This window comes from Hypanus sabinus, chromosome 15, assembly GCF_030144855.1.
Source record: "Hypanus sabinus isolate sHypSab1 chromosome 15, sHypSab1.hap1, whole genome shotgun sequence".
In the NCBI taxonomy this organism is placed as follows: domain Eukaryota; kingdom Metazoa; phylum Chordata; class Chondrichthyes; order Myliobatiformes; family Dasyatidae; genus Hypanus; species Hypanus sabinus.
Genome location: NC_082720.1, coordinates 5,839,912 through 5,866,435, shown reverse-complemented (window position 1 = coordinate 5,866,435; position 26,524 = coordinate 5,839,912). Strand labels below are relative to the sequence as shown.

The 26,524-nt window shown below is 37.7% G+C and overlaps 1 protein-coding gene across 6 annotated transcripts in view; it reads left to right on the top strand.

Annotated features, from left to right (window-relative positions):
• Positions 1-26,524, top strand: part of LOC132405281 (F-box/WD repeat-containing protein 11) — a 309,413-nt gene that overhangs the window by 60,556 nt on the left and 222,333 nt on the right. For all 6 annotated transcript variants that reach the window (XR_009515793.1, XR_009515794.1, XR_009515792.1 and 3 more), the window contains exon 3: positions 26,306-26,368. Coding sequence is in view for 3 of the 6 variants with exons in the window: in XM_059989965.1 (XP_059845948.1) it covers positions 26,306-26,368 (63 nt within the window). In the remaining 3 variants the exon portion in view is untranslated. The remainder of the gene's footprint in view (positions 1-26,305; positions 26,369-26,524) is intronic.

Below are 26,524 nucleotides of genomic sequence, written 5' to 3'. Positions count from 1 at the left end.
CCTCCTCGTTTAACGAAGGGCACTTTTAATGACATTTCTGGTTGATCTGCCACCCTTCAAGAATACTAACATTTTCTTTTTTTAAAATATATTTATTTATTAAATTTTAGAAAATTACAAAGAATAAATGTGATGATAAAAAAAATGAGCAAAATAATATTGACCCTCCCCCCTCCCCTTAACCCCCCCCCCCCCAACCCTTATCTAAAGAAAGAAAAAAAAGAGAGAAAGATTGCCTGGATATCGGAGGATCCCCACATGCTCCATGGAGTTCAAAATAATTTTAATATTTATTTTTACTTTCCCCAATTACTTTATAATTTTATCTTCAAAGGACCTATGTATTTAATCCTATTTTTGTAAGTATGGGAGCCAAATTTTCAAAAATATATCATATTCATTTCTTAGATTGTAATTTTTTCAAGTGGAACACAACTATGTATTTCATTATTCCAACGATCCATAGTTAAATACAAATCAGATTGCAACTTTTATAAATTTTTTCTGATACTTATTCAATTTAAGTTTCGGTATTGTCCCTTCAATGTCTCCTAATAAAAATAATACTGGACAATGTGGGCGATGCACTCCAGTAATTTGTTCCAATAAAAGTCTTAGATTTATCCAAAATGGTTGAATTTTAAAACAAGACCAAGTAGAATGTAAAAAAGTACCAATTTCTTGATTATATCGAAAACATTGGTCAGACATATTTGAATTTAATCTATTTATTTTCTGTGGTGTTATATATAATTGATGTAAAAAATCATATTGCATTAATCTGTCAAACATTTATTGTATTTCTCATACTATCAGAACATAATCTTGACCAGTTTTTTCCATTCAAATCAGATTCCCATTTTTGTCTTGATTTATGAATTCCTGATTTAATTGTCTGTTATTGAATCAAATTATACATACAAGATATAATTTTTAAAATTTTTCCTTTTTGAATTAATATTTCTATTTCACTAGATTTTGGCATCAACATTGTTTGACCCAGTTTTTCTCGTAAATAAGCCTTTAATTGAAAATAACAGAAAAGAGTGCTATTTGATATTTTGTATTTATTTTTTAATTGATCAAACGACATCAATATACCTCCTTCAAAACAATCACCTATATATTTAATCCCCTTTTGGAACCACTTATGTGAAAGTTTATTATCCATTGTAAAAGGAATAAGCCTATTTTGAATTAAAGTACTTTTTGCTAATAAAGATTTCCTTATCTCATCGTCCATATTTACCTTATTCCATAAATCAATCAAGTGTCTTAATATAGGAGATTCTTTTTTTTTCCCTTATCCATTTGGATTCCCATTTATATATAAAATCTTCTGGTATGTTTTCTTCTATCTTATCTAATTCTATTCTAATCCATGCCGGTTTTTCTTCATCAAAAAAAATGCTATTAATCTAAGTTGATTTGCTTTATAATAATTCTTAAAATTTGGAAGTTGTAACCCTCCTAAATCAAATTTACATGTCAATTTTTCTAATGATATTCTTTACATCTTTCCTTTCCAAAGAAATTTCCTTATATATTTATTCAGTTCTTGAAAAAACTTGAGGTAATTGTATTGGTAAAGTTTGAAATAAATATTGCAATCTAGGAAATATATTCATTTTTACAGCATTAACTCTACCTATTAATGTTATTGGTAACATCATCCATTTATCAAGATCCTCTTTTTTTTAATAATGGCAGATAATTTTGTTTATATAAATTTTTTACGTCATTATCAACTCGAATACCTAAATATTTTATCTTGTTTATTGACCATCGAAATTGAGTTACTAATTGACATTGATTATAATTTCCTTTAGTAAGGGATAAAATTTCACTCTTATCCCAATTTACTTTATACCCTGATACTTTCCCATATTCTTCCAATCTAAAAGATAATCTTTGCAAAGATTGCAATGGGTTTGTTAAATAAATCAAAACATCATCAGCAAATAAATTAATCTTATATTCTTCTTGATTAACTCTAAAGTCCCCAATGTCTGAATCTGTTCTAATTAATTCAGCTAATGGTTCTATTGCCAATACAAATGAAGCAGGTGATAATGGGCAGCCTTGTCCAGTTGACCTCGTTAAGCAAAATGGTATTGAAATCTGACCATTTGTAACTACTTTAGCTTGAGGTTTAGTATTTAAGGTTTTAATCCATTGTATAAAAGATTTTCCTAACTCATATTTTTCCAATACCTTAAATAAAAAATCCCATTCCAATCTATCAAATGCTTTTTTTGCATCCAAAGCAACTGCCACACTCATTTCCTCTCTTTTTTGTGCCAAATGAATTATACTAAGTAACCAGCCATTGATTGTCTGTTTTTAATAAAACCTGTTTGATCCATATGTATTAGTTTTGGTAAATATTTAGATATTCTATTAGGTAAAATTTTTGCTATTATTTTATAATCTGTATTCAACAAAGAAATAGGCCTATATGATGTTGGTTTTCAAGGATCTTTATCTTTTTTTGGCAATACAGTGATGATTGCTGTTAAAAAAGATTGTGGGAGTTTATGCATTCTTTCCACTTGGTATATTAATTCCATAATAGGAGGAATTAATAAATCTTTAAATTTTTTATAAAATTCAGGAGGAAAACCATCTTCTCCTGGGGATTTATTATTCTGAAGTGATCCTAACGCTTCAACCTCTTTTAATGTAAAGGGCATATCTAATCCTTTCTGTTCTTCCAAATTTAATTTTGGAAGGGTTATTTGTGATAAAAACTTATCTATCTCAGCTAGTTTATTTTGTGATTCTGATTGATAGAGTTCAGTATAAAATCTTTTAAAAGTTTCATTAATTTCTAAAGGTTTATAAGTAACCTTATTTACACTTGTTCTAATTGCATTTATTGTTTTAGAAGCCTTTTCTGTTTTCAATTGCCAAGCAAGAATTTTATGTGATCTTTCACCTAATTTGTGATATTTCTGTTTAGTTCTCATAATTATTTTTTCTGTACGATATGTCTGGAGTTTTTTATTATAGTTTTTTATTAACAAGTTGTCTTCGTTTTTTTTCTGTCATATATCTTTGAGATTTTTCTGACTTTATGATATCTTTTTCCAATTGATCTATTTCTGCCATGTATTCCTTCTTAATTTTAGATGTATAACATAATCTGACCCCTTATATATGCTTTCATCACTTCCCATAATACAATTTTATCCTCAACTGAGTGTAAATTTGTATCCAAAAAAATGAATCTGTTTTTTCATAAAATCACAAAAATCTTGACGTTTTAATAAAATTGAATTAAATTTCCATCTATAAATCGATTCCTCCTTATCCATCATTATCATTGTCATTATCAAGGGAGAATGATCTGACAGTATTCTTGCTTTATATTCCACACTTTTCACTCATATCTTGGATATTTTTTGATAATAAAAAAAAATTAATCCTTGAGTAAGTTTTATGTCTATTTGAATAAAATGAATAATCTCTTTCTCTTGGATTAATTTTCCTCCATATATCAATCAGGTTTAAATCTTTCATTAATGATAAAGTTAGTTTTATTACTTTTGATTTTATAGCAATTTTAGTTGACCTATCCAAAACTGAATCAAAACAAAAATTAAAATCTCCACCTATTAATATTTTATCATGTGCATCAGCCAAGTTCAAAAAAACTTCTTGTATGAATTTTGCATCATTTTCATTTGGTGCATAAATGTTCATAAGTCCATAATTCTGAAAAAATTTGACAATGTATAATCACATATCTCCCCCCAGAATCAATTATTACATTTTGTATTTTAATTGGTAAAGATTTATTAACCAAAATTGCAATTCCTCTCGATTTTGAATTAAATGAAGCTGCAATGACATTTCCAACCAATCTCTCTTTAATTTCTTATGTTCTGTTTCTGTTAAATGTTTTTCTTGTAAAAAAGCTGTATTTCCTTACATTTTCTTAATATATGTTAAAACTCTTTTTCTTTTCACAGGTCCATTAATTCCATTAACATTAAAACTTAAAAAATTAAGTAAATTAATCATTCATAATATCTTGGGAACTCTTTAAAATTCTCCATGTTGCTATCAGTTTCTCCCCAACCATCCAGGCAAAAAAAAGAAAAGTAAAAGAAAGATAACTAATATATAAAGATAACTAAGAAACAAAGTACCTCCCCCCACTAATGTTGCGAATAAAAAGAACACAACATTACCCCCCCCCCCCCCATTTTACGGGTCATGGCAATCGCCATGATTGTACACGTGAAACTCACAGTCATCGATCAGGAGCTCTTCCAGCTGCCCCGCAAAAAAAAAGAAAATATATTAGTGAAGAAGAAAAAAAGAAAATAATTAATGTCTCTACTCCCAATTAATACTCCTCAACTATTTTTTTATATATAAATGTCCGTCAAGTCCAACCTTGTTTCAGTCTTCATCATTAGTCCATTTCGTTTCTATAATTCTTTACTTCTCTTCGTGGACATCAGGTAGTTCTTGTACAAATTTCTCCGCTTTCCGGTTGTCAAAAAAAAATCTTCTTTCTTCGTTATCCAGGAAAATTATCAATTTTGCTGGATAGCTCAATAAAAATTTATAGCCCTTTTCCCATAAAGATTTTTTCACTGGATTAAATTCCTTCTGCCTCTTCAGAAGATCGTAACTTATGTCTGGATAAAAAAAAACTCTTTTCCCTCCTATTATCAATGGCCCATTTCTCTTTTTTTAGCACCTTGAATAGCTGCTTTCAAGATCATGTCTTTATCTTGGTACCTTAAACATTTTATCAAAATTGATCTTGGATTTTGATCTTGTTTGGGGTCTTGGTCTTAAAGCTCTGTGTGCTCTTTCAATTTCAATTACTTGGCTTCCTTCTTTCATTTCCAACATTTTCGGAATCCTTTCTTGAAAGAATTTTATTGGATTTTCTCCCTCTGTATCTTGCATAAGACCAACAATTTTGATATTATTTCGTCTACTAGAATTTTCAAGCGCATCTATTTTTTCCAACATCCGTTTTCTTTCTATTGTCCAGGCAAGATTATTATCTTCTATCTTATTCTTTCAATGTTTTCTTCCATTTTTACTTCTATCTCTTTAACTTTATTATCCATCTTCATTTGTTTTTCCACTACATTATCGAGTTTATTCTGTATCCTTCTTATAGCTTTTAATTCATTCATAATATATATCAGGATATCTTTTATGTCTCCTTTAATCTCTTCCTCCTTTTCCTCTTCTTCTTCCTCTGAATTTCCCAAAGAGTCTGATTCCACTTCCGATTCACTTCCGGTTCCACTTCCAGCTGTAGCTGGGATTTGTAGTTTTGTCAATGTCTGTTCATGCATACTTTCGCGCATGCGTTGTTCTTGCCGTTTCTTCTTAGAGACCGCCGACATTGCTGCACCTTCCTGTCACGCATCATCAGAAGTGCCATGTGCTTCGCCGGGAGGAGATCCAACTTGAGTCCGAGGCTTCGCCGGGACAGTTAGGCCTTTTTCCCCGCCGATTTGTGCAGTCTTCGAAGTAGTAGCTGTCTTCTGTTTCGGTTTAGGAGCCATATCAAAAGATAATCCTGAGTTACTTATAAATAGTTTCTAGTAGATATTTGTTAACTCTTCTTCATTTAAACCCTATTTCATTACTTTTTACGAGGGAGCTGGATTCCCAACGTCTCGACCCTACGTCATCACGTGACGCCCCCACTCTAACATTTTCATTTCTTTTTCACCGGCTTAAAGCCACATACAAATGACCATTCTGGAATACTGGTTTCTCCAGGTAAATCAGCACATTCTCCACGGTTGGGCCTTGTGCCTTATGTATAGTCATAGCAAAGTATGACTGTATCGGGAAATGGCTCCGCTGAAGAGGAACATCTTCCCCTTCTGATAAATTGAGAGTAATTCTTGGGATCATGACAATGTCATTATTGAACACACCAGTGTTTATTTTTGCTACGATGAGATTGTCGTGCAGTTTTTCCACCATCATTCACGTTCCATTGCAAAGCTTTGCTGGATCCAAGTTCCTCATTGAAATGATGGGAGATCCCTTCTTCAATTCCAGTTTATGTGGTGGCAATCCAGAGAGTTTGACCGAATCAAGGAGTTCTGTTGGAAAATGAGTGGCGTTAGCTCCTTCACTTATGGCATTGAAGGAATAGTATTCTTTTATGATTCCAGCGAAGCATCTAATGCATGTGAAGTTTATTTTTCACATCATTTCATTGAGAGGAACCAAGATAGAATTCCTCGAGGACAGTTCTGCAGGATTGTCAAATGTTGGAGAAATGAAATCAATGCATTCTTCCATAGTTTTTGCTGGCAGAATAATTTCTTCAGGTAATGCGATTTCATCATTTTCATTTTTCTCAATCTTGTCTTCTCAAGCATCCAATTAGAACTCAGAATATCATCCTTCTCCCTCACTCAATCACGTTTTTCTTCAATTGAAACTTGAAGCTTCTCCATAAGTAGGATTTTTTTATGCATGAGTTCTCCACATCAGCATCATTTCCGCATTTCACAACTGGTAGAAGCTGATGGAAATCGCCATAGCGAATGGTTAAAATACCCCCGAAGGCCTCATTCTTGCCACCTACATCACGAAGAGTCCAGTTCATGGCTTCGAAACTCTCCCTCCTAGTCATGGGGCACTCTTCCCAGACAATAAAGCTTGCATTTTGGAGTAAATTGGCAGTATTGGTGTTCTTATCGATGTTACAAAGAGCATCTTCATTGACTTTGAGGGGAATTTTGAATCTTGAATGCGCTGTCCTACCACCAGGCATCAATGTTGCTGATGATGGCAACACCTTCATCTCCCCTAACTTCAGCGAGGATCAAGTTGATGATAAGTGTCTTGCCCATTCCTCTTGGTGCATCAATGAAAATCATTGAAGAAAGGTTCTTTTCTAAGCAGTGGCGTACGTATTCATATACTTCTCTTTGCTCATTATTCAATAGGGGCTCCTTCTGTGAAACAAGTTCCTGTTGTTCATTTCTGTTGTATTGCAGTTCACGCAATAATTCCAGATTGCCAGGACTTTGAGTAATTGTACTGTTTTTTGGTCTTGGCAAGTTATATTCTTCAAGTGTTTTGCCCAAGTTCTCAAGTTTCTCTTGGAAATACAAAAGAGATTGTCCATGATGCCTCTTATCGATCATGATATTAGCATCATTGATAGTTCTCCTCTCCATTTGTAAGAAATCTTCAGACATTGCATTCTTGAACCGGTTCCATAATTGCTGTGGATTGTTGATTTCAGTGTTTGTTAGCAAGACAACAAACAAATCTCTCATTGCTCTGGGCATTCTTGTTCTCTCTGATTCTTCTATAGTCTCCATCATGTGTTCTCAATGTTTCGAAAGATACTGGTCCCTTTATGTGATGAAGAAGTCGTCTCAAATAGTAGAGGTCACCACTTCGTGGAGAAACGGTACACAATCGACCCAAAACATTGGCTTCAAAAATCCTGGAGTACTCCTCCACTCTTTTCCCCATTCTCCTTCTTTCCCATCTCTTATTAGTACAAGTGTAGAATCTGGGAATATCCGCATTGATAATGTCAGCACTACCCTTGGCACCTGATGACAACTTGTTGAGATCTGAATGTTAGTTCACCAGTTGATCAAACAATGAACCATCATACCAGCCAAAGTAATGAAACTGAGAGACAGTACACTGACAAACATGTTCTTACTTACTGCACCTTAAAATAAACATTGAAGACGCCTTTGCCAATTTCACCCCACACAAATGTCATCAATTTTTAAAATGGGAGATGGAGCAGATTATGATAACTATTGTGGCCTACTCTGTTGCAAGGGGACACAGGCACACCGTGAACTGCAGGTGTTGCTAACGCTTGTAGGGAAGTCTTGCTCAAATCTTAAATTGGAACCCTTGTGCTTTCTATTAAGTGAAGTTAAAATTCCTGAATGATTCAAGGACCAGGAATACAGATGTAAACAAATAAATTCTTATCGGGCTCTCAGCTGTGTACAGATTGCACCAGACTGGAAGCCTGAGAAGGGTTTATTTGTCATATATGCTGGGAAAGCATTAGATGCTTTTTAACAAATGTAAAGTTTTGATCAGATGATGGGAGGAGAAAATGGAGGGAGGTGTGTGTAGAGGGGATTGCTATGTAATGGAAAACAAGTCACATCCGAAGAGTATTTATACATGAAATTTTCTGCATACATAAATATTCTGTGCCCCTTTGATTTACCTGTATTGTGTGAATGTTTAAAAATAGTGCATGTAGTCAAAGCGTTGTCACAATAGACACAAATATTCAATCATTATTATTGGACAGCACTAGGCTTCTATCAAAAAAAAATCCAAGCTGAAAATAAGTTATTGATATGAATGAGCATTTGGTGCAGAATATGGACACCAAAAAAGTGCTTCATTTCACAATAGGTTTGCAAATTTTCTACAAATTGCTGAATCTTCCTACCGATAATTTTGACTGAAGTACAAAGGTATTTGAATAATATATTCAAAAAGGTGCAATTGAATAGTTTTTATTTTCCAGATTTTGATGAGTCTGAAAATATGGCTCCTGTTTGTAGATATTTTAGATACAGTTAGATGGAGATAAATGTTTGAGATTGGACACTTCAGACTAACCTATGAAGACAAATATATTGCGGATCACTATTGTTGACTCAACAGCTGTTCTCTCTGCAGTTGATACCTGTATGATACTGTAATAGTACCACTTGCCATTTAAATTTTCCCTTGACCATGTTAGCTCTTCCAGAAATATTTTTCAAAATGAATCATGTTGTAAGCTTGGGTGAAATGCTTGTGGTTAGTGTCCTTTGGAATATTGATGAAGATATTGTGGACTTTAAATTGTTTAATCATTTAATAATGAATGGGGGTTGACCAACTCTCAAGCTAACAACGCTACATGCTGCTTTATAATATATTGATACAATAGTAGTGAGGTTAAGCAGGCTTTTCATTCCAGGACGAAGGCGATGTCTTCTTTTTTTAATCAAACACATTTCTTCCATTTCCCGCACATCTGCCCTCACCCCATCCATCCGCCACCCCACTCTGGATAGGGTTCCCCTTGTCCTCACCTGCACCCCACCAGCCTCCAGGTCCAACGTATAATTCTCTGTAACTTCCACCACCTCCAATGGGATCTCCCTACCAAGCACATCTTTCCCTCCCTCCCCCCCTTCTGCTTTCCGCAGGGATCACTCCCTACGCGGCTCCCTTGTCCCCTCATTCCCCCCATCCCTTCCCACCAATCTCCCTCCTGGCACTTATCCTTGTAAGCGGAATAAGTGCTACACCTGCCCTTACACTTTCTCCCTCACCGCCATTCAGGGCCCCAGACAGTCCTTCCAGGTGAGGCGACACTTCACCTGGGAATTGGCTGGTGTGGTATACTGCGTCCGGTGCTCCTGGTGTGGCCGTTTATATATTGGTGAGACCTGACGCAGACTGGGAGGCTGTTTCGCTGATCCTATGCTCGGTCCGCTGGAGAAAGCAGGATCTCCCAGTGGCCACACATTTTAATTCCACGTCCCATTCCCATTCTGATATGTCTATCCATGGCCTCCTCTACTGTCAAGATGAATCCACGCTCAGGTTGGAGGAACAACACCTTATATACCGGCTGGGTAGCCTCCAACTTGATGGCATGAACATTGACTTCTCAAATTTTTGTTAATGCCCCTCCTCCCCTTCTTAACCCATCCCTGACATATATAGTTTTTTGCTTTTTTTCTCTCTCTCTGCCCATCACCCTGCCTGTTCTCCATCTCCCTCTGGTGCTCCTCCCCCTTTCTTTCTCCTGAGGCCTCCCATCCCATGATCCTTTCCCTTCTCCAGCTCTGTATCACTTTCGCCAATCACCTTTCCAGCTCTTAGCTTCATCTCACCTCCTCCGGTCTTCTATCATTTCACGTTTCCCCCTCCCCCCACTACTTTCAAATCTCTTAGTATCTCTCCTTTCAGTTAGTCCTGACGAAGGGTCTCGGCCGGGAACATCGACAGTGCTTCTCCTATAGATGCTGCCTGGCCTGCTGTGTTCCACCAGCATTTTGTGTGTGTTGTTTGAAATTCCAGCATCTGCAGATTTCCTCGTGTTTGAGGTTAAGCAGTATTCATTTATAAAGGATGTGGCAAAGCCAACACCGATTACCCTTGAAAGCCCTTGTGAGCTGCCTCCTAGTGTTGTCCTTCTAATGAAGATATTTCCACAATGAAGTCAGGGAGTAGTTGAAGGAATGGCATATTTGCAAGCCAGTTTTAGTTGTGACTTGGAAGGAGACCTATATGGTGTGCTCATATTCCCATGTTCGCTTTGGTGGAGGTTACAAGCCTGGGAAGTTCTATTTGAGTAGTAAGTAATTGCACATCATTTGTGATGCGGCAGTGGTCCATGGAAAAAAAATGCATATTTAAGATGCTAGATTGTTTACCAGTCTAATAGGTTGGTTGGTATTGAGCTAACCAGAGTGTTTTTAGAGCATTAATTCAAGCAAGTGTGGTATTACATCACACTTCTGATAAGTTAAAATGGTGGTTAAAATCTTCATGTAAAACCTTTCACAGTGCTTAATAGTTGAGACAAAATTGCTGGTATTGATTGTGAAAATAAATGGGACAGCAGTTTATACATGGCAAAGTGCCAAATACAACAAAGAAACAAATCTCTGTTCTGAATATGTTGATTTTAAGCTAAATATTCAGATGTCTCACTGTTCAGGTAGAAATGGCCTAGCTGAGAAAATATCACTGAAGAAATGTAAGACCGAGTTAAACAGATTCATTACTGAGTCCTTAAGAAAGAGTGTAATTGATTTGATCTGTAAACATGAGGAAATCTGCAGATGCTGGAAATTCAAGCAACACACACAAAATGCTGGTGGAACGCAGCAGGACAGGCTGCATCTATAGGGAGAAGCACTGTCGACGTTTCGGGCCGAGACCCTTCGTCAGGACTAACTGAAAGGAAAGATAGTAAGAGATTTGAAAGTAGGAGGGGGAGGAAGAAATGCAAAATGATAGGAGAAGACTGGAGGGGGTGGTGAAGTTGAGAGCTGGAAAGGCGATTGGCAAAAGGGATACAGAGCTAGAGAAGGGAAAGTATCATGGGATGGGAGGCCTAGGGAGAAAGAAAGGGGGAGGGGAGCACCAGAGGGAGATGGAGAACAGGCAGAGTGATGTGCAGAGAGAGAAAAAAAGGGAGGGGGGAGAAAACTAAATATTATCAGGGATGGGGTAAGAAGGATGCCCCCCTCCCCTTCTTAAATTGGAGGTGTAAATTGGAAACAAATGTTCTCGGAAATGTACGGAAGAAATGTGGCAAATATTCAGGGGATATTTGTGTGGAGTTCTGTATAGGTACATTCCAATGAGACAGGGAAGTTATGGTAGGGTACAGGAGCCGTGGTGTGTAATAAATCTAGTCAAGAAAAGAAAAGCTTACAGAAGGTTCAGAGAGCTAGGTAATGTTAGAGATCTAGAAGATTATAAGGCTAGCAGGAAGGAGCTTAAGAATGAAATTAGGAGAGCCAGAAGGGGCCATGAGCAGGCCTTGGTGGGCAGGATTAAGGAAAACCCCAAGGCATTCTACAAGTATGTGAAGAGCAAGAGTGTAAGACGTGAAAGAATAGGACCTATCAAGTGTGACAGTGGGAAAGTGTGTATGGAATCGGAGGAAATAGCAGAGGTACTTAATGAATACTTCAGTATTCACTATGGAAAGGGATCTTGGAGATTGTAGTGATAACTTGCAGCAGACTGAAAAGCTTGAGCATGTAGATATTGAGAGCACCTGGAAGAAAGTCAGAGATAAAGGAATGAGTCCTCAAAGTTGGAAAAAAAAAAGCATCAATTTCGAGGGGACTAAAATGTAAATGCAAGGAGGTAATGGGATCAGTATTCTGAATGGTTTTGGGACCCTTATCTGAGAAATGATGAGCTGGCATTGGATGGAGTTCAGAGGAGGTTCACAAGAATGATTCTGGAAATGATAGGTGGCTCTGGGCCTGTACTTACTAGAATTTTAAAAAATGAAAGGGAATCTCATTGAAACCTATTGAATATTGTCTGGTCTAGATAGAGTAGACATTGAGAGGATGTTTCCTCGACTGTGCAGGTCTATAGGGCACAGCCTCAGAATAGAAGGACATCCCTTTAGAACAGATGAGGAGGAATTTCTTCAGCCAGAGGGTGATGAATCTGTGGAAACCATTGTCTCAGATGCCTGTTGAGGCCAAGTTGTTGGGTACATTTAAACAAGGTTGATAGGCTCTTAATTAGTAAGGGGATCAAGGGTTACATGGAGAAGGTGGGAGAAATGGGGTTTAGAGGGATAATAAATCGGCCATGGTGGTTGGTGGATCAAATTTGATGGGCTGAACAGCCTAATTCTGGTCCTGTGTCATATGGTCTTCGTGACCACAAAATTTCTGGATCATAAAATCTAATTCACGGATCTTCTAAGTACATTTGTCATCATATCACCTTGAGATTCATTTTCTTGTGAGCATACTCAATAAAATCATAATAGAATCAATGAAGGGCCACACCAACTTGTACGTTCATCCAGTGTGCAAAAGACTGTGCAAATACAAAAAGAAATAGTAATGAGTATACAGGTGGCCCCCGTTTTTCGAATGTTAACTTTAACGAACAGCTCGCTGTTATAGAAGACCTACATTAGTACCTGTTTTCGCTAACCGAAGAGGATTTTCGCTTTTACGAAAAAAAGACGCCCACTTTATACTTGTGTTTACCCCGAGAAAGACTACCATGACTGTGAAGCCTTGTGCGGGCAGTTTTGTGCTCATGCGTGTACGTGTTGATTTTTTTTTCTTTTTTCTCCAAATCGATTTTGGCTCACTGTCTTCCCATTTTTGATAAGTGAAACTACACCAAACATACAATATTTCTACTTTATATAGGCTGTATATTTATCATATCATTCCTGCTTTTACTATATGTTTGTGTTAGTTTAGGTCTTATGTGTTATTTGGTTTGATTTGGTCGGTTATTTTTTGGGTCTGGGAACGCTCAAAAATTTTTCCTATATAAATTAATGGTAATTGCTTCTTCGCTTTACGACATTTCAGCGTACAAACGGTTTCATAGGAACGGTCTACCTTTGGATAGCAGGGGAAACCTGTACATACCAAGAACGTGAGATGAAGACTCCTTGAAAGTGAGTCCATGGATTGTGGGAACATTGGTGGGGCATGTGAAATTGAGTGAAGTTATCCTCTTTGGTTCAAGAGCTTGATGGTTCAGGGGTAAAAACTGTTCCTGATCTTGGTGGTGTGAGTCCTGAGGCTCCTGTACCTTCCTGATGGCAGCAGCAAGAAGAGAGTGTTACCTGGGTGGTGGGAGTCCTTAATGATGGATGCTGCTTTCCTGTGACAACACTCCAGGTAGATGTGCTCAAGTGGCTGGGAGGGCTTTACCTTTGATGGATTGGACCATATCCACTACTTTTTGTGGATTATCCATTTAAGGACATCAATATTTCCACTCATGGACCTTTAGTTTCCTCTTCCTGAGGTCAATAATCAGCTCCTTGATCTTGTTGACATTGCATAAGAGGTTGTTTGATGTGGCAAACATGTGCTTATGTTGTGTGGCGGGGGGGGGGGGGGGGGTGGGGGAATGGTCGTCTTAACAGAGTGTGACTCCATACTATCAGCAATATTGTTGATTCTCAAATAACCTAATATTCAATTGCATCCTGATTAAATGCGTCTTTCGGGGATGTTAAAGATGAGCAGTAAATGCTGCCTTTGCCAGCAAATGATGAATGAAAGGGAGGTAGTCCATTTAATTCTGAGAACTTTTTCTGACATTATATGACATTACAGTGGATCTGCAGCAGAGTTTAAATATTATGCGTGCAATAAATTTCTCGTAATCGAAATATAGCAAGTGGAAGCAGAAGTTGGCCTTTCAAGGTCTCAAAATTTTTTCCAAAGAATCTTGCATTTTTCCTTACTGAATTGAATGACCTCACGTTTTTTTAACCTCTGTCATGTCCTTTCCCATTCACTTCACCAATCTACATCACCTTGGTATGTCTCTGCCTCAAAAGAAGGCAACGATGAATTAATATATAAAAGTTTGGTGACAATAGAAAGTTAGGCGGTAAGACGGCCTATGAGGAGGAGGCAGAGTGAGATGTGTTTGTGGATGTCCCCCTTCTCTGAAGCATTGCATTGTGTTTTCTACCACATTCAGTACTTCTATCAGATCTCTCATTGATCTTTTCCTCAAAGAAAACACTTCATCCTCTTTAATTTCTCCTTGGATATGTGGTCCCCTCGTCCCAGGAACTGTTTCTTCTACACAATTTGCTTTGCAGCTACAATTGAAGAGAATGTTCCTACCAAGGCTAGGTCAGTGTTTTATAAAAGTTCAGCATGACTTTCCGTGCTCTCTTTGTTGATGAAGCCCGGAATTATGTATGCCTTTAACCACTTTCTCAACTGGCTCTTTCACTTTCAATAATATGTGGAACACATCCCATATTCTTCTGCTCCTGTACCACTTTTAGAACTTTTATTGCTTTCCTAATTTTTACCAAGATGCATCACTTCACCCACATTCTTCATCTTAGTTATCAGCTGCCGCTCACCTGTCCATTTCAAAAGCCTGATCATTATCATCTTTGCAGTTATTTGATCAAGATTAATATACAGTGGCATGCAAAAGTTTGGGCAACCCTGGTCAAAATTTCTGTTGCTGTGAATAGCTAAGCGAGTAAAAGATGACCTGATTTCCAAAAGGCATATTTCCATCTTTTATAGTTTCAAAATAACAAAAAAAGGAAAAGGGCCCGAAGCAAAAGTCTGGGCACCCTTGCATTTTCAGTACTTAGTAACACCCCCCTTGGCAAGCATTACAGCTTGTAAACGCTTTTTGTGGCCATCTAAGATTCTTTCAATTCTTGTTTGGGGGAATTTTCGCCTATTCTTCCTTGCAAAAAGGCTTCTAGTTCTGTGAGATTCTTGGACCGTTTTGCATGCTGCCATGGCAAAACCTTCAGCTTGCCGCCTCCTGAGGTAGTCCATTGTGGATTTTGAGGTGTGTTTAGGATCATTATCTGGTTGTAGAACCCATCTTCTTTTCATCTTCAGCTTTTTTACAGAGGGTGTGATGTTTGCTTCCAGAATTTGCTGGTATTTAATTGAATTTATTCTTCCCTCTACCAGTGAAATGTTCCCCGTGCCACTGGCTGCAACACAAGCCCAACGCATGATCGATCCACCCCTGTGCTTAACAGTTGGAGAGATGTTCTTTTCATGAAATTCTGCACCCTTTTTTCTCCAGATGTACCTTTGCTCAATGCGGCCAAAACATTCTATTTTAACTTCATCAGTCCACAGGACTTGTTTCCAAAATGCATTGGGCCTGTTTAGATGTCCTTTGCAAACTTCTGATGCTGAATTTTGTGGTGAGGGCGCAGGAAAGTTCTTCTTCTGATGACTTTTACAAGAAGGTGATATTTGTGCAGGTGTTGCTGCACAATAGAACAGTGCACCACCATTCCAGAGTCTGCTAAATCTTCCTGAAGATCTTTTGCAGTCAAACAGCGGTTTTGATTTGCCTTTCTAGCAATCCAGTAAGCAGTTCTCTCGGAAAGTTTTCTTGGTCTTTCAGATCTCAACTTGACCTCCACTGTTCCTGTTAACTGCCATTTTTTAATTACATTATGATCTGAGGAAATGGCTACCTGAAAACACTTTGCTATCTTTTTATAGCTTTCTCCTGCTTTGTGGGCATCATTTATTTTAATTTTCAGAGTGGTAGGCAGCTGCTTAGAGGAGCCCATAGCTGCCGATTGTTGGGACAAGGTTTGAGGAGTCAGGTATTTATAAACCATTGAAATTTGCATAACCTGGCCTTTCCAAATGATGATTGTGAACAAGCCATATCCCAAACAAGCTAATTGAGGTCTGAGACCTTGATAAAAGTTATCTGAGAGCTGAAATCTCTTGGAGTGCCTAAACTTTTGCATGGTGCTCCTTTTTTTTCCCTACTCTAAAATTGACAAAACAAAAATAAAACACTAATCTTGCTTGTTGAAGAAAAGTATGTTTCATATTTAACTTTATGGTTTTTTGGAGATTAGTTCATCTTCTACTCACTTAACTATTCACAGTAACAGAAATTTTGACCAGGGTGCCCAAACTTTTGCATGCCACTGTAGGTCCTGTTTTCCTAAGCACCTAGTACCAATCCATAGGTGTCCTATAAATCAAAGCATTCTGACCTGGAAGTGATTTTTTCTTGCTCTAGGCCAAGACCCTGCATCAGGACTGTTTACTCTGACATAGATGATGAGTTCTGCCAGCATTTTGCGTGTGTTTCTTGGATTTCCAGCATCTGCAGATTTTCTCCTCTTCTATGTTTTTCCCCCAACTTAGGTTTTATACCAAGCTCATATGTTATCCTAATACAGTTAGGATACAGTCAGGGGCGACCTTTAGGAACAGAGGCAAGGAGGAATTTTTTTTTAGCCAGAGTGTGGAGTCTGTCGAAAGCTCTGCCACAGACTGTGGTGGAAGCCGAGTGGTTGGGTATACTTAAAGCAGAAGTTGATAATTTCTGATTGGTCAGGGCATCAAAGGATATGGCGAAACATACAAGGTTGAGTAAGACGTGGGATCAGCCATGACAGAATGATGGAGCAGACTCAATGGGCGGAATGGCCTAATCCTGCTCCTATGTCTTATGGTTTAAGTAGGAACCAAGGACACAGAGACAGAGAAGAGACTGGGCAGGCAAGTATACTGGCAACTGGAAAGACGACACAATGAAGGTCCTCGTGAAGGCAGACAGGTATGGTGGTACATCAATGTAGAAAGATGAATGACCCAGAAGATTGGCAGAAAAGACAAGTGGTCTGTTGGATGGTTTGACTAGGGAACAGATTTTATACATATTTAATTGCATGAATATGCAAATGACAGGCCTCAATTTCCCCATTCTTTATTTCAGTTATCTTAAAAAAAAATCAATAAACTCTTTAGTATCCTGAAGAATACAGTTATACTATAGCAAACCACTAGGAATCTTAAGTTCTTCAGGCTGAGACCCTTCATTTGCCATAATTGAACTAATAAAAGCATACACAATGTATCTGATATTTCTACCTTAGGAAAAACACTGATTTTCTATGCCTCTCATAACCTCCATCAGGTCTCCCCCTTAACTGCTGATGCTCCAGAAAATAAAACATTTGAAGTTGTCCAACTTCTCTTTATAGCCAATACTCTCTAATCCAGGCAACATACAGACGAATCTCTTCTGTAAAAGGGAAAACGGTTTAAAAAAAACAAAAATTACTATTTCACCACAAAAACATCAACTGCTCTCTGCAGAGCACAGTATACCTAGAGTAAAAAGCTGACAGCAGTTTGGAGCTTTGCTATTGTAAAGACCATTCCTGGAATCATCCTTGTGAGCCTCCTCTGGACTCTCTAAAATGACAACACATCCCTTCTGAGATGTGAGGCCCAAAACTGTTGACAATACTCCCAAGTGCGGCCTGACCAGTGTCTTATAAAGCCTCAGCATTATCTCCTTGCTTTTGTATTCCGTTCCTCTTGAAATTACATAGAACATAGAACAATACTGCACAGTACAGGCCCTTCAGCCTACAATGTTGTGCCGACCCTTAAACCCTGCCTCCCATATAACTCCCCCCACCTTAAATTCCTCCATATACCTGTCTAGTAGTCTCTTAAATTTCATTAAATAAAATAAATGCTGACATTTTTTTTGCAGCCTTTACCATAGACTCAATCTGTAAATTAATCTTCTGGAAGACTCCAAAGTCCCCCTGCACCTTTGATGTTTGAATTTTCTCCCCATTTAGATAATAGTCTGCACTATTGTTCCTTTTACCAAAATGCATAATCATACATTTCCCAACACTGTATTCCATCTGCCACTTTTTTTGCCCATTCTTCCAATTAGTTTAACCCTGCTGCAATCACATTGCTTCCTCAGCACTACCTACCTCTCCCATCTATCTTCATATCATCCGTAAACTTTGGCACAAAACCATCAATTCCATTATCCAAATCATTGACAAACAATGTGAAAAGCAGTGGTCCAAATACTAACCCCTGAGGTACACTACTAGTCACTGCTAACCATAAAAGGCCCCCTTTATTCCCATTCTCTGCCCCCTGCCTGTATCATTCCTCTATCCATGCCAGTATATTTCCTGTAACACTATAGGATTTTATCTTGTTAAGCAGCCTAATGTGTGGCACCTTGTCAAAGGCTTTCTGAAAATCCAAGTAAATGATATCCATTGCCTCTCCTTTGTCCACTCTCCTTGAACTCTAAAAGATTTGTCAGGCAAGGTTTCCCTTAACTTTGACTTATTTTATAATTCTGCCAGTAATTGAATATGGTTAATTTTAACGACTGAAGATTTAAATGTAGTGATCTTGCCTGCTGTGAAATCAAAGAAATAATTTGAAATGACATATTCTGAAATATTATTGTAGCGTGTAGGCAGTAAAAGCAGCAATTCTTCCAATATTACAAATACCCAGTACTTAAAATGCTGTTGTTTTCCTGCAGCCACAATTTGTGGGATTTTAGAATTGTTGCTGAGCAGGTAGTCTTGTCTACTAACTTCAAAAACTGAATTTTCTTCATTTTCTGTGACTTTCCTCATAGTTTGCTGATAGAAAATGTGTATTCTGGTTTTTCTGGTATTTTCAGCACATTTACCCAAATGAAAACTCTTCTATGGAGAGAATGTGGAAATAGTTCTTGGCAATCTCAAAAGCATATCAGTTCTTCTTTGAGCTCTCTGTCCTTAGTCCGTATTTTTCTGTATGGTGCATTTTGTGCTATTTAAAGTCAGCATTGCAATTCCTTTGATACATTTAAAATCAATTGCCTGTTTCTAAATCAAGCCATGTATTTTTGGAGCCTTTGTTAAAGATTACAGTACTGGCTCTATGGTAGAATATTTCTTTTCATCAGACTCGTTTGGTGGCACTTGGTTAACTTTCAGTGCAGCATTGAGTGCATGCTACACAATTAAATGGCTACCTTTCAGATGATGTGGGGACAAGTATACTCCCTTGGTTCAATGTAAAAGATCCTATGGGGCTTAGAGAAATATGGGTGAATGTAGGAAATTGGGACCAGCCAGATAGACTTTGTGGTCACTGTGGACTGGTTGAGCCAAAGGGCCTATATCTGTGCTGCATTGCTCTAGGATTTTATAACTGTACCACTTGAAGGCTATAAGGGGAATTCTGTCATTGTATTGCTGGTAGTTTGTAACCAACTCAGCTGTGAAAGTTATTTTGCCATTTATCTCACTACTTGTGCACTTTCTGTGGTACCAATTGGCAGTTACCTTTTGCCCATTTAACATTGTTTCATTGCCATGTGATTTCAGATCTATAGAATACAAATTTATTTTTTCTGTTACTTGAACCCATGAACCATTTGCATTGAACCTTTTACTGCTGGATCTCATGGGTGTGTGAATTATTTGAATATACCTGGGCAGAATATATGTTTGAATACAAAATTATGGGTGTCATGGCCTTTTCAGTGCTAAACTGCTCCATATGAGGCATACTTCTAAGCATCTTGATTCTGGAGTTGTAGGAGTATGAGGAACTGCAGATGACCTTTATGATTGCAGTGATGATGTTATTGTGTGATGATCCTCTACACCCGGAAAATATCGTAACCATGACAACGTTGTTGTTTGTGGCTAGCAATCTTGACCAGGTAGTTTACGAGCAACTTTGGGGAAACCTTTGTGGCAAAGCTTTGTAATAATGCCATATGTTTTACAGCATGAAACTGCCCACTTGGCATGCCGCTTCTCAAATGTATGGCAGTTGTAATAACTCCTGTATCAAATTACCGTACTTCTACTACTGATTTATTATGGAGCTCATGGTTCCCTTGTCTGTACATCCGCAAGTATGCCCCCTGCTATGTACTTTGCAATAAAAAACAAACATCTGCTTGGGTTTGTAATACTGTGCCAGAAATTTAATGACAGTTACAGCTGTTGTTTTCACAGTAACACATTGCCCACAGCTTGTTGTGTAGAGGCTGTTTGATGGTTATGTTGGATGGACTAGGAGAGGTGGCTGAGATACAAGTTCAAGGATGCTTAGATGTTATGGTCTGTGATCATGTCTTGCTGTGTAGTATTGCTCTATGCTCATTATTGAAGTTATCAGGGGAAGCTTGTGGGTTGGGGGAACTGTGCAGCCCAAGAGATGAGGCACATTAAAAAGGAACTGATTAGAGAGATGGTGGGATCCAACAGTTTGTCAACACATGGAATAGATGCATCCAGTCTCCAGTAATTGCCTGCAATCATCATACTGGCCAAGGTGTAGTCCTGAGCTACATGCCTCGCAGCTAACCACTTCCAAAGTCCTTGCAGGGAGCCTTACCACACTGCCAGTACACTAGCAGTGTTCCTGCATGGCAGAGATGTCTTTATACATAATGCTGTATTGATTCATATTAGTACTGATTTCATTAGCAAGAGGAGTGATAGTAGACTGTTGTGTCATAAAAATCATCTCAGCATGAATATGAATCAAACATTTCCTACAATTAATAAAATTTTTGTTAGGCCACATTTGGAGTATTGTGTGGATTTCTGGTCACCAGATTACAGGAGGATATGGAGGTTTTGCAGAAGATGGAGAAGATGTTGTCTGGGTTAAAAGAGAATGAGCTATAAGGAGATGGTGGCAAAACTTGGATTGTTTTCATTGGAGCACAGAGGCTGAGTGGTAGAAGTATATAAAATTATGGAAGGTGTAGATAGTTCCTTTTCCTCCACAAAGGAAATGTCAAATAGCAAGGCCATAGGTTTAATGTGAGAAGGGGAAAGTTTAAAGGAGATGTGAAAGGCAAGTCTTTTGCATAGAGATTTGGACTATTCATGAATCTCCTAATATTTTTGGTATTATCCGTAATGAGAAGTTATATAAGTTATCACTTTATGCTGATGACTTGTTATATATTTCTGATCCTGATAGGTCTATTCTCGCTATTCTATCCTTGTTGGCTCAATTTGGTAATTTTTCTGGTTATAAACTAAACTTGGATAAGAGTGAGTTATTCCCTTTAAACGCGCAAACTTTATTGAATGACAGGATACCATTTAAAGTTGTTGCTGATAATTTTATTTATTTAGGTATAAAAATTACCAAGAAATATAAAGATTTATTCAGATTGAATTTTTTACCTATGCTTCATCAAATTCAACAACTTACTACTAGATGGTCTCCCTTATCCTTATCATTAGTTGGTCGGATTAATGCTATTAAAATGATGATTTTACCGAAATTTTTATATTTATTTCAAGCTTTACCAATTTTTATTCCTATATCTTTTTTTGATAACATTGATTCAAAAATTTCCTCATTTGTGTGGCAAAATAAAAACCCTAGGTTAAGTAAAAGACAGTTACAGAAATCTAAAAAAGATGGTGGTTTAGCTTTACCTAACCTTAGATTTTACTATTGGGTGAATAATATTTGAAACTTAATATATTGGAAACTAGATTTGGATTCACCATTGTGCCCACAGTGGGTAAATTTAGAATGTAATGATGCACAAGGATATTCTTTATTTTCCGTTCTTGGTTCTTCTCTTTCTGCTGATTTAGTCAAACTCAATAAACAGATATCCAACCCTATTGTCAAACACACATTACGAATTTGGTTTCAATTTCGTAAGTTTTTTTACTCTGAAAAACTTTGTTCTTGATAGCCCTATCTTACTTAACTTCTTTTTTTAAACCTTCTTTAACAGATCAAGCCTTTAGCATATGGAAAAGGAAAGGTATAATATGTTTTCGTGATCTTTTTTCTGAAGGTAGTTTGATGTCTTTTGACCAACTTTCCAACAAATTTAAGTTACCTAAATCTAATTTTTTTAGATATTTACAAATCAGAAATTTTTTATATGAAGTTCTACCATCCTTTCCCAATTCAACTTTGATAGATTTTTCAGACATGATTTTTACCTTAAATCCTTGTCAGAAGGGATTAGTGGCTCTTATTTATAATATGATTATGAAGATACAACCAGAAATGTCGGGTAGAATGAAACAAGAGTGGGAAAAAGAACTTCAATATAATATATCAGCAGAAAAATGGGAAAAAATTCTACAAATGGTTAATTCTTCTATATGTGCTAAACATGCTTTAATACAATTTAAGGTCGTACATAGAGTTCATATGTCTAAAGATAAGCTTGCTCGATTCTATTCTCATATTAACCCTCAATGTGACAGATGTCATTCAGATGTGGCCTCATTGACCCATATGTTTTGGTCATGTCCCACCTTACATAACTATTGGAAGGACATATTTGCTACCATTTCCTCAGTTTGGAATATTGATTTACAACCTCATTTTATTACTGCAATTTTTGGTATACCAAATGAGGATGGTAGTCGATTTTCCCCTTCAATTAGACGAATGATCGCCTTTGTAACCTTAATGGCCAGAAGGTCTATATTACAAAATTGGAAAGAAGTAAATCCTCCTACCATGTTTCAGTGGTTCTCTCAAACTATTTCTTGTTTGAGCTTAGAAAAAATTAGAAGTACTATTTTCGATTCATCAATTAAATTTGAAGAAACTTGGGGACCGTTCATTCGACACTTTCATATGAATTAATCTGGCCTCTTCCAGACCTTTTCTCTTTTTATTCTTGTTCTGGTATGGAGTTCCGGAGTTCTTGACACTATCATGTACATATAAACTGTTATTATTGCCCATGTTAGTTTAGGTTTATTTTTTTTCAATATACATTTTTTTGTGTATTTTTATATTTTTTTCTTTTTTTTTCTTTTGGTGATTTTTTTTGTGTATAATCAATATAGGTTTGATTGATTATTGTACGATTTTTTTTGCTGATATTTTAATAAGATATTGTTATCTTATTACTAATTTAATTTCAAGCCTAGCGCATTTATAACCTATTTAATATTATGTAATGTTTTTCTTTATATATGAAATTTAATAAAAAGATTGAAAAAGAAAAAAGAAATATTTGGAGCATGTTGTATGGAGAAGTGATGAAGTAAATACAATAGCAACATTTAAGAGATACATAGAACAATACAGCACAGTACAGGACATTCGGCCCACAATGTTGTGCGGACCCTTAAACCCTGCCTCCCATATAACCCTCCACTTTAAATTCCTCCATGTACCTGTCTAGTAGTCTCTTAAATTTCGCTAGTGTATCTGCCTGACTCAGGCAGTGCATTCCACGCACCAACCACTCTCTGAGTAAAAAACCTTCCTCCAATATCCCCCTTGAACATTTCTCCCCTTACCTTAAAGCTATGTCCTCTTGTATTGAGCAGTGGTGCCCTGGGGAAGAGGCGCTGGCTGTCCACTCTATCTATTCCTCTTCATGTCTTGTATACCTCTATCATGTCTCCTCTCATCCTCCTTCTGTCCAGAGAGTAAAGCCCTAGCTCCCTTAATCTCTGATCATAATGAATACTCTCTAAACCAGGCAACATCCTGTTAAATCTCCTCTGTACCCTTTCCAATGCTTCCACATCCTTCCTATACTGAGGCGACCAGAACTGGACACAGTACTCCAAGTGTGGCTGAACCAAAGTTTTATAGAGCTCATCATTACCCTCTATCCCTCGACTTATGAAAGCTAACACTCCATAAGCTTTCTTAACTACCCTATCTACCTGTGAGGCAACTTTCAGGGATCTGTGGACACGTACCCCCAGATCCCTTTGCTCCTCCATGCTACCACGTATCCTGCCATTTACTTTGTACTCTGCCTTGGAGTTTGTCCTTCCAAAGTGTACCACCTCACACTTCTCCGGGTTGAACTCCATCTGCCACTTCTCAGCCCACTTCTGCATCCTATCAATGTCTCTCTGCAATCTTTGACAATCCTCAACACTATCCACCACAACACCAACCTTTGTGTCGTCTGCAAACTTGTCAATCCACCCTTCCACCCTCACATCCAGGTCATTAATAAAAATCACGAAAAGTAGAGGTCCCAGAACAGATCATTGTGGGACACCACTAGTCACAACCCTCCAATCTGAATGTACTCCCTCCACCACGACCCTCTGCTTTCTGCAGGCAAGCCAATTCTGAATCCACCTGGCCAAACTTCCCTGGATCCCATGCCTTCTGACTTTCTGAATAAGCCTACCGTGTGGTACCTTGTCAAAAGCCTTACTAAAATCCATGTAGGTCACATCCACTGCACTACCATCATCTATATGCCTGGTCACCTCCTCAGAGAACTCTATCCGGCTTATTAGACATGATCTGGCCCTTCAGAAAGCCATGCTGACTGTCCCTGATCAAACCATGATTCTCTAAATGCCCATAGATTCTATCTCTCAGAATCTTTTCGAACAGCTTTCCTACAAGATATGTAAGGCTTACTGGTCTATAACTACCCGGACTATCCCTACTATCTTTTTTGAACAAGGAGACAACATTTGCCTCCTTCCAATCTTCTGGTACCATTCCTCTGGACAACGAGGACATAAAGATCCTAGTTAGAGGCTCAGCAATTTCTTCCCTTGCCTCGTGGAGCAGCCTGGGGAATATTCTGTCAGGCACCGGAGACTTATCTGTCCTAATGTATTTTAACAACTTCAACACCTCCTCGCCCTTAATATCAACATGCTCCAGAACATCAGTCTCACTCATATTGTCCTCACCGTCATCAAGTTCCCTCTCATTGGTGAATACCGAAGAGAAGTATTCATTGAGGACCTCGCTAACTTCCACAGCCTCCAGGCACATCTTCCCACTTTTATCTCTATCTTCACTCTTGTCAACCTTTTGGTCTTCACATAATTGAAGAATGCCTTGGGGTTTTCTTTACCCTACTTGCCAAGGCCTTCTCATGCCCCCTTCTTGCTCTCCTCAGCCCCTTCTTAAGCTCCTTTCTTGCTACCCTATATTCTTCAATAGACTCATCTGATCCTTGCTTTCTAAACCTCATGTATGCTGCCTTCTTCCATCTGACTGGATTTTCCACCTCACTTGCCACTCATGGTTCCTTCACCCTACCATTCTTTATCTTCCTCACCGGAACAAATTTATCTCTAACATCCTGCAAGAGATCCCTAAACATCGACCACATGTCCATAGTACATTTCCCTGCAAAAACATCATTCTAATTCACACCCGCAAGTTCTATCCTTAAATTTCAAAGTTGTTATAATGATACGGCATGGAAGCCATCAACCACAAATGGAATTTGTTTTGTAAGTTTGTTATCCTGAAGTAGGAAGTTGTTTGGAAAAGGAGCCATTTGATAAGATTACTGGAGGTGAGAGGGGAATGTTCACAAGTTATTCGTACCAGCTCGTCAGAAGTCAAATGTTGAAAATGTTCTTTCTGTTGGTCATGGTATAAATCGAGGTTTGGAAATCCCTCTTGGCTTCTATTTGTAGTTATTGTCAAATATCTTGTAATACAGCACAGACACAGGGCCTTCATTACCATTCATCCATGCTGACCAAGATAACCATCAAAGCTAGCCCTATTTGCCTGTATCTTGAAACTGTTCCTGTCAATCTACTGTTCAAGTGACATTTAAATGTTGTACCTGACTCAAACTTTTCTGGTAGTTTGACCTTTCTTTGCACCAAGCTCTGAGTGTTTTGTAGAATTTTATGCATTTCATGAATATAATGGAGCATGGGAAACCTTTGTAATATTTTACTGGATCACCAAGTCTTCCCAGTTCTGAGGAAGGGTCCCTAGCCCAGAATGTTTTTTGGCTTCTCTATCCACACATGCTCTTTGACTGGCTAAATTCTTATAGCATTTCTTTTTCTATAAAGAACTGCTAGAACTTTGACTCTAGAGAAGGCTTAAGACTTAAAGTATTACTTGAGTACACACTAGAACTAAGTGATATTCTCAGAGGTGTATCTTGGTATGATTACTATTGGCAGTGGTTGATTCTGTGCTAGTAACTACTGTGTAGATGAGCTGCTGATTGTAAATTGAAGTTATTGAAGGAAAGAATAATTTAAATTTAAGTCATTAGCACCGTATATTTTACCAGGATTCACTTGGGTAAGAAGGTCAGCATAAGTGTGCTGGCTTTAAGGGTTGGTTTTCTCCACTCCGAGACTCTGTAAGACCTGTGCATGTTGTTAATAATGTGTATGGAAAGGTTTTTTGGATTGTCTGCGTTTTTGAAGTGGGAAGGCTTCTGCATCTTAGACTGTTACTTCTCCAAGCAATTCTCTTTACCTGTTCTTAAATTTCAGAATACATCGGGTATGGAGGATCCGAATGAAGATGAGTCCCCAAAGAAGAATACAGTATGGCAGGTAAGAGTGTGTTGAAATGTGAATGTTTGGCAGATTGCTTGGTGAATGGGCTGGTCATAGTGACTCCTTTCTTTGCACGTTATAGATTGCAGAGAATTGATTTGTCACAATCTGATTCATTTGTGGCAGAGGTAGATCATAAAAAAGATTAGGTAA